The sequence below is a fragment of the Myodes glareolus genome, chromosome 9, assembly GCF_982192425.1.
Source record: "Myodes glareolus chromosome 9, mMyoGla1.1, whole genome shotgun sequence".
In the NCBI taxonomy this organism is placed as follows: domain Eukaryota; kingdom Metazoa; phylum Chordata; class Mammalia; order Rodentia; family Cricetidae; genus Myodes; species Myodes glareolus.
The window spans coordinates 70,164,245-70,184,981 of record NC_142034.1 but is presented as its reverse complement, the minus strand read 5'-3'; the positions used below and the strand labels follow the sequence as shown (position 1 = coordinate 70,184,981).

Here is a 20,737-nt window from a genome sequence, read left to right as displayed (position 1 = left end):
ATGTTCAGCAGGCCTGGGTGGCGGGTGGGCCTTGGCCGGGGTTGAGTGGGGGCACGAGCAGGTCCCCTGAAACGTGGTACCCTCTCACAGGTCTGAAGGGAAAAGGCAAAGAGCAGGGATTGCGGAAGATTACTGAGAAAGAGGAATTGAACAGGTCCAGAGGTAGCAGCTCACAGTTGCCAAGGTGGGTAGCCTAGGGCAACAGCCCTGGGCAACTTGGCTTTCTCAGAAATTTAAGTTTTGCTTCTGCTTAGTAGCCTATCATTCAAGCAGTCAAGGGAGAAAATGAATGTGCTGGTTCTGCTCCTAAAACGCAGACCCAGAAATTGGGGGGAGGGGTGTGCACACAACATTCCCATACACACCCTTTTAGTTAGGTTTTATATACGTTTACAGATAACGCACACATCTGTATTTATGAATGACAGGATCTCATATAACCCAGGCTGGCCTCAAATTCTCTATGTAGTAGGAGGTGACTTTAACAGATTTTCATGCCTCCACCTCCCAAATCTGGGATTACAAGTTTGTGCCATTGTGCTGTGGTTTAAGGCGCTCTACCAAAGTGAGCTACAGCCCCGAGTCCAGACAGATTCGTTTTATTAATGGAAGGCTTGCCACATTAAAGGCGAGACAGAACCCGTAAGGAAAGCGTCTGCGGCATCATTCAGCTTTTGGTGTAAATCCCTGTCAGTTCTCTAAGATTCCCTTAAAGGAACTCTCAGATTTTAAACTACAACAAGACACAGTCAAACCCAGATGTTGTAAACTGAACTGTTTTGTTTATTTGCAGTCAGTTAAGTATTACAGGAGGGGAAAGCCTGCAAGAAAATATCCCTGGCAAAGAGACCCCAGATGAGAAGATAACTCCGTTGAGTGTATGTATATTCCTCCTATACTTCTTACATACACTTAAGGTAGAGACTGGTTGTAGCTGATGCACCTTACAATAAAAGAATAGTTTCTAGTGTTTTTATTACATTCACACACACACACACACACACACACACACACACACACACACACCCCTATGGAGCCTTGAGCGTCCCACTTAAGTAGGTTCATAATTACACACTTCTGTCTTTTTCAGATCTTTTAGTGAGTACTGGGGAAATGTTATTTGTTAACGTTCTCTTCTGCAGATTCAAAATCTTAACATTTTAAAGCCTGTTTTCCATTTGAGTTTGTTCATTAGCAACTAGAAACATGATTGATCACTAAGGACTCAGTGTGCTACAGAGCTTGCTAATATTCTTTTATTATAATCTAGCTCTGTGAGACAGGACCTCACTGCACAGCAGAAGCTGGCTTTAAACTCGCAGTCCTGCCTCAGGCCACCAGGCCTGTGTTTAGAAGATGGCAGTTTCACATACGACATTTAAAAAATGATTTTTTGCATTATGTTTTAACAGTATATGGTGAAGTGTTTTGTGAAGATGATTTAAATATTCAAAATAGTATATAAAAGTTGCTTAAAATTGCTGTATGTTTCTTTCTGCTTTTTTTCTCTGCTTTAAAAACATTTTACAACTTATATATTACCTTATTTTTAAATAGTCTTAAGGTATTTACAATATTTTAATGTCTTCATAGTGTTTTATCTAATAAATATACCAAAATGTGTCAGACTTTTCTGGAGACTGGGAGCCCGAGTTTCCAAGGTTTTGCCTTTTTGGGTATTGATAGACATACTTCTACAGGATTGTGTGCATCTAAGGTTGTTACTTAAGATAAATACTTCGCAGTAGGCCAAAGGGTGGATGTGTTTGACACTTTGAGACTCTTGCGAGCAAATTAGCACACTCTTACTCAAATTGATGATAGATGAAAAGCTGTGTGTTATTTTACTTCCCATTCTTTGGATGCTGATGAAGTCAGGACTTTTTTCTCACTGTTGTCCACTTGTATTTCTTCTGCTGTGAAGTATCTGTTCATTAGATACTGAAGATAGTTTTACACAGATAGCAAATATTTCCATTGACTTATGAGTTTTTAATTTTTTTATATTGGACTTCTATGTCATTTTTCTTCTGATTTATTTCCCTTTTTTGGTTTTTTTTTTTTTCGGGTTGTTTGTTTGTTTGTTTTGTTTTAGTTTTTCAAGACAGGGTTTCTCTGTAGCTTTGGAGCCTGTCCTGGAACTAGCTCTTGTAGACCAGGCTGGCTTCAAACTCACAGAGATCCGCCTGCCCCTGCCTCCCGAGTGCTGGGATTAAAGGCGTGCACCACCACTACCCGGCTTCCACTTGTTATTTAAAGGGTGAGAAAAAGTCCTTCCTTCCTAGGTGGTCAGAAAAATATTCACTTTCTGTCTATTACTTTATCTCTCAATAGTGAGTTGACTGTGCTAGTTCCCCATATTTAGTCATAGTAATTTAATATTTATTTTTAGATTTAGTGTTAAATAGAAGATTATCTGTGATCAGTATTCCGATGTATCTATGAAATTAACATACCAAGTTGACACTCATTTTTCAAATCAAATCAAATATCAAAAAATCAAATTAAATATCTATCTCATAATTTGTACTTTATCTTTCATTCTTATTCCCCATAGGAGTCAGTGACTAATGACTTCGAGACTGACAGTTGTTCATCAAGTAGTGAAGTAGTTTCAGGTAAGACTAACAGATTACAACTTTTTTTCTGTCTTTTCTCCAAACATAATGCACTCCTTTGCATCTCTCGACTTCTCATTTCAGCACTAGAGAAGCTGTTTTTCCACTGGTCTAACACGAATCCCTGAATGTGCTCTAGACCTCATTCTCGATGCCTGCATGTTTACACCAGTAAATGAGAAATTATAGTAGTGACATGTTATAAAAGAGCATGACTCAAATTTAATTAATTATGCTCAGCTAGAAATACTAGGAAATGCTCCCATGTGTGGTTGGCAATTGACTTGAGATCTGAAGGGGAACAGAAATTAACTATGCCAAAAGATGGTTAAGAGAAATCCATGCAAAAGAAACTGTGTACAGAGGTCTTCCTGCAGACCTTCCTGGCACCCAGAGCTGGAGGAGTCATGATAGGACACACTGCTGGACAGCAGGGCGGGAGCAATTAAGCTCAGGTCAGAGGCAGGTACAGCTGACACATGGATGGAATCATCCTCCTGCAGCTCAGGGCTGCATCATGCCTTGAGGACTGGACCTGCCAGTGTGGAACCAAGTTTTGACCCTAGTGGGCCCAGGGTGACAGAGAAATGCAATGGTACCTTTTGATTCTGAGATGAGAGGATATAAGAGGAAATCTGAAGTTTTGTTTCCTGGACCCTTGTGAAAAATATCAAGCCAGATTCCACGGGAACTGGGTTTGTAGATTTCCCAAATAGTGTAGTCACCGCATAACTTGTTGAATTTGGTTTAATCAGTGGTGCTTGCTTTCAAAGAAGAGAACGCTGTTGCTTTTTAAAAAACTTGGCTTTTGAGAGAATATGCTGGTGTAGATGAAGATGACTGTCCTAGTTAGAGTTACCCTTGCTGTCATGAAACATAACCAGAGCTAGCTGGGGAGGAAAGGGTTTATTAGGAGTATGCGTTTTATCACTGTTCATCTTGAAGGAAGTCAGGACCGGAACTCAGATGAGCTCCTGGAGACTTGAGCTGAGGCAGAGTCCACGAAGGAGTGCTGCTTACTGGCTTACTCGCCGTGGCTTGCCTGGCCTACTTTGTTATAGGACTATCAGCCTAGGAATGGCCCTGCGCACCACAGTGGACTGGGTCCTCACATCAGTCTCTAGTTAAGAAAATGCCCTACAGGTTTGCCTACAGTCCAATCTATGAGGGCCTTTTCTCAGTTGGGGCTCCCTTTTCTGTGATGACTTTAGCATGTGTCAAGTTAACATAAAACTATCCAGCACAATGACTGTGTCTGCATATGTGCATCATATATACTCAAGGAGACACTTAACGACAGCATTGTTTTTGCTTTTTCAGTCGTATCACCATGTAATGAAAATTTCCCTGATGACAAAATTAAGACAATAGAATTGGATTAAAACCTGTGGGCAGCATTAAAAGAAAGGGCCCATGTTTTCTTCTAATGAGACCCTAAATATTGGCAGTGATGATGAAATAGGCTGCTCCTACTTAGACTTCTAAATGTGCCTTCTGCACTGGACTCATTCATTGTTCACTCTGGAAATTTTTGACTCCTACAAAGAGAAATTTTTTACCTCAAAGACACTGACCTATAGATGATTTCTTCCAGACTGTTACCAGATTGTTAGGTCTCTCATAATTTGATTCCCTTGACAAGAAAGCTCACAGAAGCAAAATTAAAATCTATTTTGAGATTAGTACCAACATAGAGACATATAAAGATGTGAAAGTATCTAGATCCACTGAGGAAACGCTTTAGTATGTCTTGCTGTTTGATGCTTTTTTTATTGTGATTTTCTTGGCTTCTCATACTGTGCACAAGATCCATTGTTATTAATATAAGTTTATAGAAGGTATTTCTAAATCTCTTGGTAAAGAAGAAAATGCAGCATGTGTGTGGTATTGGCTAGCCGCCTTCAGCCTTTGCTCAGATCCATCAGAAGAACATCTCTGTGACTGTTGAGCTGTCTGTACTCACAGCTACTACTCTTTTCCATGATTCCCAGCCTTTTTATTACACTTGCTGCAGATTCTTTTGATACCATTAAGGAATACCAGCAAATAGATTTCCTGAAGCAGAACTGCAGGCATTCCTAAAGGAAGGTTGTGAAAAAGAGGAGTATCACAAAGAGCCATTGACTTTTCTGCTGTGTCTACTATCTGAAGAGCAAAAGAAACAACTCCCATTTCATACAACTACCCCTTCATGACTAAAACCCTATTAATTACAGCTCTGTTTCACACTTCCTTGTCCTGTAGCAGTGAAGAGAGACCCTAAATAGATTGGTTTAGCAGTGCCAGGATTGTGGGCTGCGAAAGAGGCATGCATGTCAGCTGACTGACCAGCACTGAAGTTTCAAAGGGACTAGATTTGGAATAATTTTACTCTAATTTTCTATGCCTTTGGCTATTATCTCAGCTCCTACCCTTCTACTTCCTGAATTCTTAGATTTAGTCTCTTGCTTGATCATGTTCCAGAATTCTTGGATGTTTATAGATACCCTTATGTTTTTCTTTCTCTGAGTATAGTATATCCTCAACCTCATCTTTGATCCCTGATATTCTTCCTTCTGCTTGATCTAGCATATTAGTGATGCTTTTCACTAATAAGTGATGCTTTTAATTTCCTGAATTTACTCTCCAGTTTCCAACATTTGTTTTGTTTTGATTTTTCTTCAGAATTACAGTCTCCTTGCTGAGGTTATTGAGGTTCTCATTCATGTCGCTGAAATTTTTATCTAGGCCCTGACTTGATTTCCTTGTTTCATCATATACTTGTTTGAATACTCTGAAGTTGTTTTAAAAAAATGAACTTTTGAGTCATTTGTTTAGCTTTTTGCTTAATTTACTATCTTTGGTTTTAGTTATTGAAGAGTTGCAAGCTTTTGAAAGTGCTGTATTGGCTTGTTCATTTTGTATGTTTCTGTATTGTTTGTGTATCTGATGCAATGGATGAGTCTTCCCATTGTCCTTGGGTTTTTTGGTTTTTTTTCCATATTCATTGTTCTGTTTCATATGGATCTTCTTTATGGATTCCCTACTATCATTGATAGGGGAGTAGCAGACTACTATAACAGAAAGAATGATTTTACTACAAACCAGATACTAAAGTGTAATAAAAAGCAACTGGGTAATTTGCCTACATTCTCACTAAGGAGCTAGGAGACCAGATGAATAAGTAAGTAATTTAAAGATTGTTAAGATTACTAATAATAAAAAGTAAAAAGTCACACATGGTGGAGCACATCTTGAATCCCAGCGCTCAGGAGGCAGAGGCAGTAGGATCTCTGAGTTTCAATAGTGAGTTCCAGGACAGCAGGACTGCATAGTAAGCTCCTGTCTCAAATTTTAAAAAAGAATAGTAAAGCAGGAGTGAGGAGAGGGAAGGAAAGTAGGAATGAGGACAAGCTATAAGGGTTGTATACTGTGCATGCTTGTATTAACCTTTGCAATTGGATATTACCTGAGCTCAAGCTACTTTTCCACCAGTGTCATGTAGTCTTTGCTAAGTATACTTGTGTCCCCAAGTTTGTATCCAGGTCAGCTCCTGTGTTCACATGGTTCTCAGGGTAGTGGTGTGTGTGTGTGTGTGTGTGTGTGTGTGTGTGTGTGTGTGTGTGTGTGTGTGCACGATAGTGCTTATTCTGTTGTCACTGGCAGAGCAGTTTGAGTTTCTCTAAGGATTGGCTTTCTCTTTGGCCTTGGTCCAGGTAAAGATGTGTGTCAGTGTATCATAGTCCTGAATGAGCACTGATTGCCACATGGTGTGTAGCTCTTCTATTTATAATGTTACTTTTGCATTGTCTTTCCACCAGATCTCTTTTTTACTTTTTATTTTAAGGAAATGTCTCATTAATTTACCTGGGCTGGCCTTAAATTCTATATTTTTCTGCTTCAGCCTCCTGAGTAGGTAAGACTACAACCCTTCTCCGAGAAGCATGCACCAACGTGCCTAACTTAGTGTTAGTTTCTTAGAGTATGGTATAAAATTTAAGTTTCTTAAAATTTAGTTTTATGTGTATGAGTGTAACATGAGGGCCGGGCTACTTATTGGGGTTTCTGTCCCACCCAGTTCCCCAGCTGTTTAATCCTAGAGAAAATCACACAGAGATCTCCATAAGTTATAAAACTGATTGGTTCATTAGCTCAGGCTACTTTTTAGCTCTTGTAGCTTATATTAACCCATTATTCTTATCTATGTTAGCCACATGGCTCAGTACCTTTCTCAGCCGGGCAGGTTACATCTTGCTTCTCGGTGGTCTGGGCAGGAATGGGAGAGGGAGCTTCCTGCTTCCCAGAATACTCCTGTTCTCATCGCCCCACCTCTATTTCCTGTCTGGTTGACCCACTTATACTTCCCTCCTGGCCAATCAGCGTTCATTTAAAACATGATTCACAGAATACAGACAATTCTCCCACACCATATGAATGTCTATATATATGTATTTGTACCACATATGTGCCTGGTGCTCAAGGAGGCCAGGAGGATGTCTCAGATTCCTTGTAAATGGAGTTATAGATGGCTGTAAGTTGCTATACAGGTGTTAGGACCAAATACAGGTCATCTGCAAGAAAAGCAAGTGTTCTTAACTGCTGAGCCATCTCTTCAGCTCAACTTTTGTTTTGTTTTCTTTGGGGTTTTGTTTTTGGGGATGAAGGACTTTTGTTATGATAGTGATTGGACCTAGGGCTTCACACATGTTGGCAAGTATTCTACCACAAAGTCACACACCCAACCTTTGTTTTGGTTTTTCGTATGCATACAGAGTTATTCTAACACAATTTATTTAAAAGACAATCCTTCCTTTCTTCATTAAACTACTTATATGTCTTCATAAAAATCAGTTGTGCATATACATTTGAGTATTTCTGGGATGTCTGTTCAGTCTTTTGTTTGTCTGCTTTTCATTCTGTGTTATTTTAGTCTGTCCTTTTTGGATGGAATGACTGGATTCATCTTTTTCCTTCTTAGCTAGTGAATTGCTTACATATAGAACTTGAATTTTTGAGCTAGGATTACAGATGAAATGAAAAAGGAGTGGCCGTAAAAGTAAAACTTAGGGAAACAGTCAAAAAGGATTATAATGTGTTTATCAACATTAAAGCATTTATTTATCTAAGATTTAAATCAAAATTATTGACAATATTAAGATTTTCTAATTGTGTGTGAAGTCAATATTAAATTCTTGATATATAACTACATATGTGTGTATATATATATATATATATAAGCTATATATAGTATATGACTTTTCTACAGATGTGCCTTTTTGGGATTTTAATTCTGCTCTTTATCCCATTCAACCTTTTTTGTTTCACTTTATTTTACAGGGATAACTTCGGAGTATGATGTTTCCAGCTGTCCCCTGAGCTGTTCAGACACAGACTCATATACAAAGAGTACTGAAGAGAATAGCTTCCCATCACCTGAGCTGTTCAGAGGATCAGACTATTTGGGTAAGAATATGATTTCCTCCTTAATTGTCTGTGCTGTAAAACTGTTGGTTTGTCCATACATTTTGCAGTGAATATATTTGCACTTAATGGAGGTGAAGGTGTATTTTTTCTCTAAATATACATACCCTCTTTGTACACTTCTATTTGCTTTCTTTTATTTCATGTAATTTTCTTACTCTTCAGTATATAACATGTTAAGTAGGCCAAATTCTTGCTTAAATTTTCTTCACAGTTATTTATTATTTATTATAAATAGAACCTTTGGCTGATGATAGAAGACAACATAGGCTTTTCTCTACAACTTCTTGCAACAATAGAACATGCCTTTTTCTTTTCAAAATCAAACGCATAAAGTGAATTGGAAAGAAGAAATTATGAATCCTAAGCAAGACACAAAAAGACAAGTATTGTGTATTTCTTCTTATATGTTAAAATAAAACCAAAAGGTGACTTGAACATAGATGAGGAGAATCTAGAGCAAAGGAGACCTAGTGGAGGAGGGGGAGAGGAAGGGCAAAATTAGATAAAAGGCATGATGCCAGAACAACATGTACAAGCATGAACATGTCACATGTGTATATAACTGTACAAACTAATGGTGACTAATGTTTGTACAAACGAATGTTCTTACAGTTTTATATATATATACATTGTACAGTTGTATAATATATTTGCACAGTTATATACATATATATGTTGATGTCATTTTTTTAAATGGCAGATACTGTGACTGTTGCTTTCTACTCAAAGGGAGCCTCTTTTGAGATAAGGCCTTACTATGTAAACCAGGCTGAACTTGAAGTGACTTGAGTTCCCCTGTCTTAACATTCCAAATGCTGGGATTCCCTGAAGAATTACCTTTTGGGATGTTTTTAGTCAAAGGGATTATGGATTTGATGACTCTATGATCTGTTAATAAAAGGGATGCTGTGATTTTTGATATGTTGGTCTAAATTGCTCATATCTCTCTGGTAGTTTCCTATTTTTTCACTTTGGATTAGCTATATAGCTTGCTTTGGGCAACAGGATCTCAGTGAACAAATGTAATAAAGACCTGGAAATGGTCTTAATTGGTTGGACATATCATTTTGTTCTTTTACAATTCTGAGAAAAATACATATCCTTGTTAACTTTGTGGGGAGACACAAAAGATCTTAGGTCAGTTAACAATGATTTAAAATTCTAAACTACAGAATCATGGTCATAGAAACAGCATGATACTGGTACTTAAACAGACACATAGATGATAGGAATGAAGGAAAGAACCCAGATAGATGCCTGTACAGCTACAGGCATGTGAATTTTGACAAATAACAACAAAAATGCACATTGAAGAAAAGATATCCTTTTCAACAAATGATGCTGGTGTCTTAGTTAGCTTTCTATTGCTGTGATAAACCTCATTACTAAAATCAACTTGTAGAGGAAAGGGTTTATTTCATCTTAGAGCTTGTAGTCTGTCCAGGGAAGTCAAACTGGGAACTCCAAGCAGGAAGCTGGAGACAAGAAGTGATGGGGGAGTGATGCTTATTGGCCTGCTCCTTCTGGCACACTCAACTTGTTTTTTCATACCATCCAGGACCCTAGAGTGCAAGGGTGACAGCATCATCAATGAGATGTGCCCTCCCACATCAATCTTTAATCAAGAAAATGTCCCACAGGTTTGCCTGCAGATAAGTCTGGTGGGGACATTTTCTCAATTGAGATTCCTTTTTCCCAGATGACTCTACCTTGTGTCAAGGTGACATAAAACTAGCCAACATAATTGACCCCTTATCAACTTGATAGCATAAATCACATCACTATTCAACTAGAACCTTTCTTTTGTCATTTGTCCCCAAGATGGCATGTTAATATTAATATCACAATATAAAACATTCTAACTTTTAAAAGTCACAGTCTTTAAAAATTCAAATACTTTAAAAGGTCACTCTCTTCCCAGGCAGTGGTGGTGCACATCTTTAATCCCAGCACTTGAAAGACAGAGGCAGGTGGATCTCAATGAGTTTGAGGCCAGTCTGGATTACAAGAGCTAGTTATAGGACAGGCTCCAAAGCTACAGAGAAATCCTGTCTTGGAAAAAAAAAGTTCAGTCTCTTGACATGTATGGTGGCACACACCTTTAATCCTAGCTCTTGGGGCAGAGGCAAGTGAATCTCTGTGAGTTTGAGACTAGCCTGGCATGAATAGCGAGTTCCAGGACAGTCGGGGCTACATTTAGAGGCCCTGTCTCAAAAACAAAAACAAAAATAAAGAGTAAGAAAAGTTCAATCTCTTCAAAACATTTAAAATCTCTTTCAAAGTTCAGAGTTTCTCTAAAATATTCATAGTCTCTCTAAAATTCCAAAGACTTGCTAGGCGGTGGTGGTGCATGCCTTTAATCCCAGTACTTGGGAGACAGAGGCAGACAAATCCCTGTGAGTTTGGGGCCATCTTGGTCTACAGAGTGAGTACCATGGCAGCCAGGACTACACAGAGAAACCCTGCCTTAAAATTCAAAAACAAAAGACGACTAAGAAAATGAAACACATAGAAAAGTTAACCATCTGTGAAGATAGGGGAATACTGATTCAGGAAAACCAAAAGATTGCATGGTATACCAGAAGAATAAGATTGTTGTAGTATTTTATCATCATGATACCTACATTGAATATCTAATATGTCTGGAGATGTATCTCAGTGGTAGAATGTTTGACCAGCATGCATGAGGTCCTAGGTTCAATTCACAGTTTCCATACATAAGAAGACTATCTGATGATGTAATAATATGCTGTGGACAGGTGAAAGGTACATACAGGGATGCAACAGGTATAGCACATTCTTACATAGCCACAGTCAATAGAAAATTTAGAACTGATACCAAGTAATGGCAGTGTGACTGTGTTTCTCACTGGCATGAGGCTTAATGGACAGAGAGGAGTACAGAGAATACGTGAGCCAGCCAGTTATGTGTGTGCTGCCATCCTGTAGCTCAGTGATCTCTGTAAAGCAAAAATCTAGACAGAAGACAGGCAAGGACAGAGAACTGGACTGAGCCATAGATTCTTTTCTTGATGTCATCATGACTTATCCTTGTGTTCTGTTCTATCCAAAACCTCCAGTTACCATAGTCTGGAATGGATAGGACCTAAGTTTGGGACATGGAGTAATCTGTCACTTGTGGGCTTTTCAAAGTATTATGTCATCTTAAAACTTTGAAATTATATTTATTTATTTAGCACATACACATTCACATACATGAGTGTATGGTATGTAAAAAACATAGTCTGTTTTTTAGATTGTGAGCATCCCAGGTGGCAAGAGTACAGGTCCTGCAAGAATTCCACTCTTCTAGACACCAGCAATGCCGTGGCTGTAGAGAAGGTGGCACAGCTTGCAGACCTCTCAGCAATTCTGAGTGAGTTTTACATTCGTTTTTCTCTCTCATGAGGAAAATCCCTCATCTATGTTGGAAAATGAAAGTAGTTTTTTTTTTCTCTTCTAAATGACTTCTAAGCTAAACCTATGAGCCAAGATTGCTTCTGGCTACAAATAATACCTAACAATAGTTTTAGTAATATGGGTTTCTAGTTTATTGTTTACATTTTATTTATTCATTATGTGTCTGTATGCATGTGTGTGTATGCATGAGCATTTGCATGTGCCATACTGCACATACAGAGTTCAGAAAACAGCCCGACGAGTCCTGGGGATCAAATTCACATTGTCATTCTTGGCAGCAAGCAGCTTTACCCAACGGACCATCTGCCAGCCCCTAATTTTAAAAATTACATTTATTTAATGTGTGAATGTGAGTACATGTACATATATGTGTGCCATGACATACTTGTAAAGATCAGAGAATGACTTTTGGGAGCTGGTCTCCTCCTCCACAACATGAGTCCTGGGGATTGAACTTGTGGATGTTTGCTAAGTAGTTTGCTAACACTTCTCCCACCCCAATCCAATCTTCTTTATTACTGTTGCTTATTTACAGTGCTAGAGACTGAACCTAGGACCGTGGGCATGCTTGGCAAGCTGTCTGCCCCTTATTCAACTCAATGGCCCACCTCAGTTTTGAGTTAGGCTTTCTTACTGTACCTGGACATCATTGATTCAGCTAAATACCTAAGGTGGTGGGTTTTGTAACTGACTTGTCCTTGTTTTCACATATGTGAAATGTGAAAAATAAATTGGTGTGTTTGACTGACTTGGATATTGTAAAATTCCCAAGATAATAGTTGTGAAAGGTACTCAGATTATAAAGAACTGTCCAAATATTTATGTATCTCATAACACTTCATAATACTTTCTATGTTTTACTTTGATATTTTCCAAAATACCTTTGCCTAATTTAAGAGACACATAGGAGAAACACGATAAAACAGTCAAACATAAAATCAGAAGTTCTGTCAGTATGTATGCTGAAGAGAAATTTTTATTTTTATCCAGGATAATTTTAGCCTCTTATGTGCCTTTGGATTATCTCTATGTCTAATGGATTGATTCCTCCTCCCCACCCCTCCTTTGGTAGGTTCTTCTCCAGAAAACTATGAGGAATGCCATAGGAAAATGTAAGAGCTAAAAATTTTGATATTGTACTTTTCAAAACCCTTTATTGTAAGAGTTATATGATAGTGATGACTGCCATTCCACAAACTCAGATGAACTTCATTCAGTATTTGCTGATCACTTACTCTAGTCAGGAGTGTTCTAATTGCTGGGATATAGTAAGGAGTAAAATCAATGAAACACAAAATTACTGTCCTCCTCAAATCCACATTACATTTTGGAGAGACAGACAATAGACAAGTAAATGTGGTGCCACTTACTGTGTCAAAAAGGATGATATCGAAAAAGATAAAGCAAGATGGCCTCTATAGTGTTGGAGTTGAAGCTTGCTACTTTAAATGGTGTGATGGGGAGGTCCCATTGGAAAGGCATCATTTGAGCAGTTGTCTACAGGAAGGGAAAGTTGGGGAAAGAGCACTTTAGGTAGGAGGACCAGCCAGAGGAGGGCCTGAGGTAACAGGCTGAGCTCCTACGACATCTGCAAGTAGATTAGCAAGACTTGTTAGAGCCAGTGGTCAAGGCTGACTCTATCATTTTGAATTAATAGCACATATGTCAAGTAACATTTAATAAGAATCATTGGGTATATTTTTGTCTTATCAAAGTTGTTTTGTCAACATTGAATCAGGCTTCATTTTGTGGGAGTTTATCAGTCAAGCAATTATTAATTCATATTAGCTACTAATAGACAGCTTTGGATACCTACCTTCATGTGCTGATTATAATCATTTCAAGCCTGTTCTTCCCTTCTTTGGTTCTCTCTTAGTCTGACTTTTTGTAAATCTATAGAATTGATAGGTTATTTTAGTCCTTGCACAACTACCAAAGTGATTTTTGTCATAGTGAAAGAAGATAGAAAGGTACTTTTTCTCTGTCTAAATTTGTATTCAATAAAAGTAGTATTGCAGGGAAAGTATTCAATTCTTGTGGATTGCAGATAATTGCATCATCTCACTAAACTGAATTAGACTTTTAATTTCTTAGATTTTTGGTAATCTGAAAGGAAAAAAACCAATTCATTGTTAATTGCCAAAATGTAGCATAAATTGGCTTTAAGCCCTGGTCTGTGTGATTCTAACCATGTGCACTATTCAGTATAACACTGAGAGTTTCCGTAAAAGATGCACTGATGATTTATGTAGTTTTCTAAAAGTCTAAGAACACACTGACCTCTCTTGGCTCCTAAGAATAATAACAATGGATTATTTGTGTAATTGTCTCAAAAAAAACACTTCTTCAAAACTCTGTTTTAGGAGGAATTATTGTGGAGGTAGTTATTATTAAATAATGCCAATATCTCTTGATGTTGAGGCTCTTGCAAAAAAAAAAGTGGTAGAATTGCTGTGGGGAAGACCAAGGAGAAGTGTGTTATTAGAGGAAGCGTTTGGTTCAGGGTAAGTGTACTGACCTGAGAGTCTGAAATTGACGGGATCTGAGTTCAAGAGGGTGGCCACGATCGGAACTGTGAAAGGCCTGGAGAGTGGAATCTTTATTTTGTCCCAGAAATATTGAGAGCCACTAAAAGGTTTTCATCATGACTAAAGCAGATTGTGAGAAATTTAAAATAATTTAACCCTCAGTGAATACTTATGGAAAACTCAAGAAAATGGAAAGGTAACCTACAGACAGGAGAAAGTCCACTTCCAGATCATTCTGATCCAAAGCCAAAGGAAGCCAGCTTCAGACAAGTGTGTGTGGCAATGGCGGTGGGAGACTAGAACTTGAGAAGCAGAGGCAGAGCTGCTGTCCCCATAGCAGGAGTCTGACTCGGGCCAGAGCAGGGAGAGATTTACGTTTCATAGCAGAAGTTTGGAGTTGTGTCACTACACTGGACTCTTCATCCCTAAAAATAGCTGTTTATTCATAGGTCAACTGAGATGCATTAGTGAAAGGCGGAAGAGTTGTGTGATCTGGAGAGAGCTCAGAGTGTCCCTGAAATGCCCTAGGAAGAAATAGTTCACATGAAGGTTCATTCAGAAGCAAGGCAGCTCTACTTGGAAATAAGAGCTTAAAGAGAAATGACAGACAAGTACTTGGCTCTTCACTGAGTTCAACTTTTCAATTAACTAATACAGGAATTTAGAAAAGTTTCCTCTCACATTTGATTTTCAACTCTGTTGTCTTCAGGGAAATCTGTTTTTCTCAGAACTTGTTTTAGGGGTAAATACTGAACCTGGATCTTCTTGTAATAACTCATCCTCACCTGCATGTTTAGTCAGAATGGAATGCAGTCTCATTTGTGGAAGTGTCAAGGAGAAAAAGACACTCATGCCCAAATATCACTCATGTTTGGGGTCCTCACCAAAAACATCCTGGCAATAGGTTTGCTATTTCTTTGCAAGTAAGACTCAGGACAGGCTGCGTAGCTTTCTCAAGGCCACTGAAGGATGAATAGTAAAGCCAGGGTTAAACTCAGGTCTATGTAATTCTAAACATCAGGGCTTTCCTCTACATAAACATGTACATACATGTTATTGTTATCTGTTACTATAAATATGATGCATTTTTAACTAGTTATATTTTTCCTACAGAATAATTAATTGCATGTCTTTAATTTCAGTATAATTTGAGGATAATTGAAAGTTATTAAAAGATTAGAAAATATCACTAATTTGTTCTTATTACAGAGAGATGACATTAGAAGCCCCACATATCTCTTCACAACCGAAGTATACTTCAAATTTAGCATCAGGTAATAATTAGTGGCACTAATTATTTAAATGATTATATATTTACCTTTGCTACAGTATACCATGTATTAACAAACTAGGTACTCCAGAAAACATTTTAGCTCAGTTGCATTTTAAAAATAAAGATTTGGATGCTTATGGTGGTGGTGTACACCTTTAATCCCAGCACTCAGAAAACAAGCAAGTTAGAAGCCAGCCCGGTTTACATAGCAAATTCAGGCCAGTGAGAAATGCGTAGGCAGACCCCATCTCAGTGAAAAGAAGAAAGGAAGATAGAAAGAAAGAAAGAAAGAAAGAAAGAAAGAAAGAAAGAAAGAAAGGACGAAGGGAGTGAGGGATGGAGGGAGGGAGGAAGGGAGGGAGGGAGGGAGGAAAGAAGGGAGGGAGGGAGGGAGGGAGGGAGGGAGGAAGTAAAGAAAGAAAAGAGTTTTATTAGGTTAGAAAATGGGTCTTTACTATCCATACACCACCCATTGTTTGTTGTTATTAGAAATATACTTAAAATATTCTATATTAGGCATTGCTGTATACCCCAGTGGGAAGTGACACATTTTCTCTGCCCTTAAGGTTCAGTGGTAGAAGAGAACAATTGGGGCCACATGTCAGGACTGAAAAATGATAGGATCAACAAAATGTCTCACATTACTGGCACTCTTTAATTTTTTATTGGAGTGAGCATAGCAAGACATTTACGTACTTATTAGCCTCAGTCATAGGTTAGATTTTTATTTTATTTCTTTTTTCAGCTTTGTTTTTATGAGTGTTTTGCCTGCATGTGTCCTGTGCACCATGTGCATACAATGCCTGTAGGGCCAGAAGAGAGTAACAGATCCCTTGGAACTGGAGTTGTAAACAGTTGTGAGCTGCCATGTGGGTGTTGGGAATTGAACTGAGGTCCTCTGGGAGAGCAGCAGCCAGTGATTGTAACCACTGAGCCATCGCTTTAGCCCCTGTTTTCTTTATTTCTTGCAAGAAGTTTTATAATATTTATTTGAAAGCAAAATTGAAGAATTGTTTCTTCTTCAGAAAAATAATTATTTCAAATGTTTATATGAATCAAAAATATACAGTTTAGTATTAAAATCTTCATTTTAAGAAATTGTTTTTGAGAGGTCATTCTAATCTACATAGTGATTTCTAGGACAACTAGAGCTAAACAGCTGATACCCTGTCTTGGAGAGAAAAAAGATTAAGCTCATTCCTGTTCTGAACAATAGTATTATAGTGTTAGACACTGAGCCTGTACTCTAGGCAGTTAGCACGAGGAAATTAAAGGAAAATCACTTTGTAATAACACATTCAAAGGACTAGAGAAATAAAAAAAATTCATATTCACTTCTGAAGCTCACAGAGACTAAGGTGACATGGGGCCTACATGGCTTTGCACCACGTCTGTGTATATGTTATGGATGTTAGCTTGGTGGTTCTGTGGGACTACTAACAGTGGGAATGAATGTATCTCTGACTCTTTTGCCTGTTCTTGGGGCTCTTTTACTCCTATTGGATTGCCTTGTCCAGCCTCAATGTGAGGGCTTTTGCCTTGTTGTATTGTATCTTGTTTTGTCCTGTGTGGCTGTTGTCTCTTAGAGGCCTGCTCTTGTCTGAAGGGAAATAGAGGGAGAGTGGATCTGAGGAAGAGGGGGGGTGGCAGGGGAAGTGGGAGAAGTGGAGGGAGGGGAAATTGTAGTTAGGATGTATTGTATGAGAGAAATAGAGTATATATATAAGAATATAAGAGCAATGAAAGAAAATGAAGCACGGTAGAGAGTGTGACTGGGTAAGGTATTTTAAAAAAACTATTATTGTGTGTGAGTGCATGTGGCAGGAGCACACATGGCAGCACATGTGTAGATAGCAGAGGACAATTTTGTGGAGCTACTTCTTTCCTTCCACCTATATGTGGGTTCTGGAGATTGAACTCAGGTTTCTAAGCTTGTCTGGTAAGTGACTTTACTCACTGAACTATCTTGCCAGCTCCTAGGTATGATGTTTTAAATGGAGAAATTAAGGCAGCTTCTGAGGAAGTACTGTGACCTTTGTATATACAACCTTGAATAAAATAATTCAGACTGGAGAGGTGCATTAGCTTCAAGTGTTACTTTCATGAAGGTAGTTTGTGACACATGACTCTGGAATTCAGGACAGAGGCTGTTTTTATACACAAACACACACACTTAGATATCTATTTGGAGTTGGAATGTAGGTGTTTTGAAGAATACGATTAGGTGAAATCATATAGAAGTAAAAAGGAATTAAAACTTCTAAGAAGAATGTAAATGTAGCACTTCAATATGTAGAAGGAGGGAAGGAAGGAAATGTCCATCAGATGAAGCCTGGGCTTAGTGGCTGGTGCATTAGAGGTGTACCTCAGAAGCCATGAGAAGATTCGGGACAGAGTAAACTAGCAATCACACACACACACACACACACACACACACACACACACACACACACTCATTCATTCATTTTTTAAGCTTTTTTTTTAATTTTGGAATTTATTTAATTTCAACTGAGTTTAAACAACCCCATGAAGCTGTAACCCACTGAATGTCACCATTCTAAAGTATGCATTATCTAACAATTCATTGTGATGGGTATGGTGGCACATGCCTTAAATACCAGCACTTTGGAGGTAGAGGCAAGCAGATATCTGTGTGTTCAAGGCCAGCCTGGTCTACAGATTGTGTTTGTAGAACTACATAGTGAGACCCTGTCTCAATAATTAATAATCATAATTATGATTATAGTGATAATAATAATACATCATTGTATAACATATATTAATGAGGTAGAAAATAATTTAAAGTAATCAGACTAACTAGAATGAAAACGTAGAGTAAGAAGGATCATAATCTAGATCTAACCTGGTCTTAATCTTAGGAACTATAAATCAGTTGTCCAGAGGTTATCCTCAGTACTCCCATATTTGTTATTGTTCTGTTTAATTTATTACAAAATGTTGGTAATAGTTTTTATCTCCCACAAACTCATAAATCTACCTATGAATGTTCTTTGCCTTGGGAGATGAAAATGACAGAAGTAATCCATTAACCCCTAGAGTTTCCAGATTTAGGAAATAAATGCATTAAGCTTGAACTTAGGTAAATGGCAAATATTCTGGTAGAAGTATGCTTCAAACACTGCAAAATAAATACTATTAAGCTGGATTACTTAACTAAAGTTTTTACTGAAATTCAAATTTAACTGAGAATCCTATATTTTCTCTGAAAAATATTTTAGGCTGGGGAATCATGAAGCATAAAAAGGACTTTGTATGTCAAAGTAAAGAGTTTGAATTTTAATTTGATGGCAATGGAAAGTCTGAAAATAAAATCTTAAGCAAATGACCCTAGGTTTACATTTTAGGTAAATAAGGGTTCAGTGAATTGTAGAGAAGGTGGTGCCTCAAATCAGGGTAGTGGTGCAGAGAGTAAAGACAAGCTGGATGTGCAATATTAAACCCAGATCATACGCATGACATGCACAGTGCCAGCACTCAATGAGTACTGTTGCTTTGTACTCAGGCTGGGGAGTGGAGAACTGAGGGAGATGTGAGGAGGAGCAGAGGGAGGAGATGATCAGCACCTTGTGTTAAGATCCAGTGAGACAGAACAGGGGTGTTTTTGCTGAGGCTAGTGAGGACTAAAATGGACTGCTTTGAATTTGAGAGTACACAGGAGGAGAGGCAGTAAAGTCAATATATAGATGGCTCTTTGTAGAAGTGCAGCTACAGTAAGATGTGGTGCAGAAGGAGGCAATATGGAGCACAGGAAAAATCTGAATAGCATAGGCCAGGCCCGAGTTTGTTTTAAATGCTGATAGAGCCAGGTATAGTAGCAGGTACGTGGAGTCATTGCTACTCAGGAGACTGAGGCAGGAGAATGGCTTAAGCCTAGAAATTCAAGACCAGTCTGGGCAACAGAGAAGCCTCATTGCATTCATAAGTAAATGACTAAAGACTGGTAGGAAGATCACAGTAGAAAGGGAACGCTTAAATACAGGGGCATAGGAATAACGAGCTTTACCACACACATCCCTACTAACCCAAGAGTAAACCATGTATTCTACTTCTGTGAAGCATGGACCTCTGAGATGGTTTTTGTCTTATTTTATATGTTGGGATATGGGTGTTTTTGCCTGTATGTATATGTGTATACCATTTGTGTGCACCGTGCCTGCAGTGGCCATTGGATCCCCTGGAACTGGAGTTTCAGAAGATTGTGAACCACCATGTGGGTGCTGGTGATCAAACCCAGGCCCCCTGCAAGAGCAGCCAGTACAGCCCTGTCTGACCTAAGTTTTTAAGGGATATTTTCTTCTATCTGAGGCAAGTTAGGTTATTCAGCATACATTAAGTTTTTCTTCCTTTTACAGAGGTAAAGTCATTAAAACCAGAGGTTTGAGTTGGTTTTGAATTTGAATTCTCTGTCGTCTGTATTTAATTAATAGCTGGTTAAATAGAATTAAACTATGTTTCCATTTGTAGAAAATGCAACTTCTGAGGTTATATTTGCTGAGAAAACTGGCTCTCCAACCACCAAAAAAGCAAAGAAAAAAGCAAGTATTGAAGCAGGATAACTATACAGATAATTGCAGCAATAAAAGATGTGATTTTAATTTAACACATGCAGAAATTATTTTCTGTATATTTAAGGTAATAGAAAAATTCATTTTGAAATATAAGACTTACTCAATTTGTAAAAACCCTATACATACCATCCATAAATATATACATTATATAAGTTTAATAAAAGAGAATTAAAATGTATTTTAACATTTTTTTTCTGATTTCCTTTCAATGACTAGGTACACATTATTCATTGAGGTACAAATAAGAAATTTACTCTGTAACCAGAGCAGTACTTTATGCTGAAGACTATAGTCTTCTGGAATCTGAAGTTCTCTGGGGAAGTCTTTTAGACTTTGAAAGGCTTTTGTTAATTGTATTATTTCTTTATATTATTCAAGTAAGATAATTAGTTTTTTGTTTGTGTGCTTGCTTGCTTTCTTGTTTGATAGTATGTATAGTTGAGAAAACAGGTTTATGTTTTCATCATTTTTTAGTAGTGTGTGGCAGGTCTTTGTTGCTCTGAAACCCATTTTCTTTTCTTTTTTTAAATATTTATTTATTATGTATACAATATTCTGTCTGTGTGTATGCCTACAGGCCAGAAGAGGGCACCAGACCTTATTACAGATGGTTGTGAGCCACCATGTGGTTGCTGGGAATTGAACTCAGGACCTTTGGAAGAACAGGCAATGCTCTTAACCTCTGAGTCATCTCTCCAGCCCCCCATTTTTTTCCTATTATATGGATTAGGGAATAAATTGGGAAAAGGCAAACATGTTAGCAAGGAGACTTATCACTAAGAAATTAAAAATAGTTTTGGTGAGAGATTTTGTGTTTTGTGTTTTATAGATAGAAGAGATGGAGAG

At 38.0% G+C, this 20,737-nt stretch overlaps 1 protein-coding gene across 1 annotated transcript in view; it reads left to right on the top strand.

Moving 5' to 3' along the window:
* Positions 1–20,737, top strand: part of Meikin (meiotic kinetochore factor) — a 44,705-nt gene that overhangs the window by 205 nt on the left and 23,763 nt on the right. Inside the window, exons 2-9 of the mRNA XM_048437694.3 lie at positions 91–184; positions 794–878; positions 2,558–2,618; positions 7,935–8,060; positions 11,338–11,457; positions 12,574–12,613; positions 15,239–15,303; positions 19,788–19,858. Of these exons, the coding sequence (XP_048293651.3) occupies positions 91–184; positions 794–878; positions 2,558–2,618; positions 7,935–8,060; positions 11,338–11,457; positions 12,574–12,613; positions 15,239–15,303; positions 19,788–19,858 (662 nt within the window). The remainder of the gene's footprint in view (positions 1–90; positions 185–793; positions 879–2,557; positions 2,619–7,934; positions 8,061–11,337; positions 11,458–12,573; positions 12,614–15,238; positions 15,304–19,787; positions 19,859–20,737) is intronic.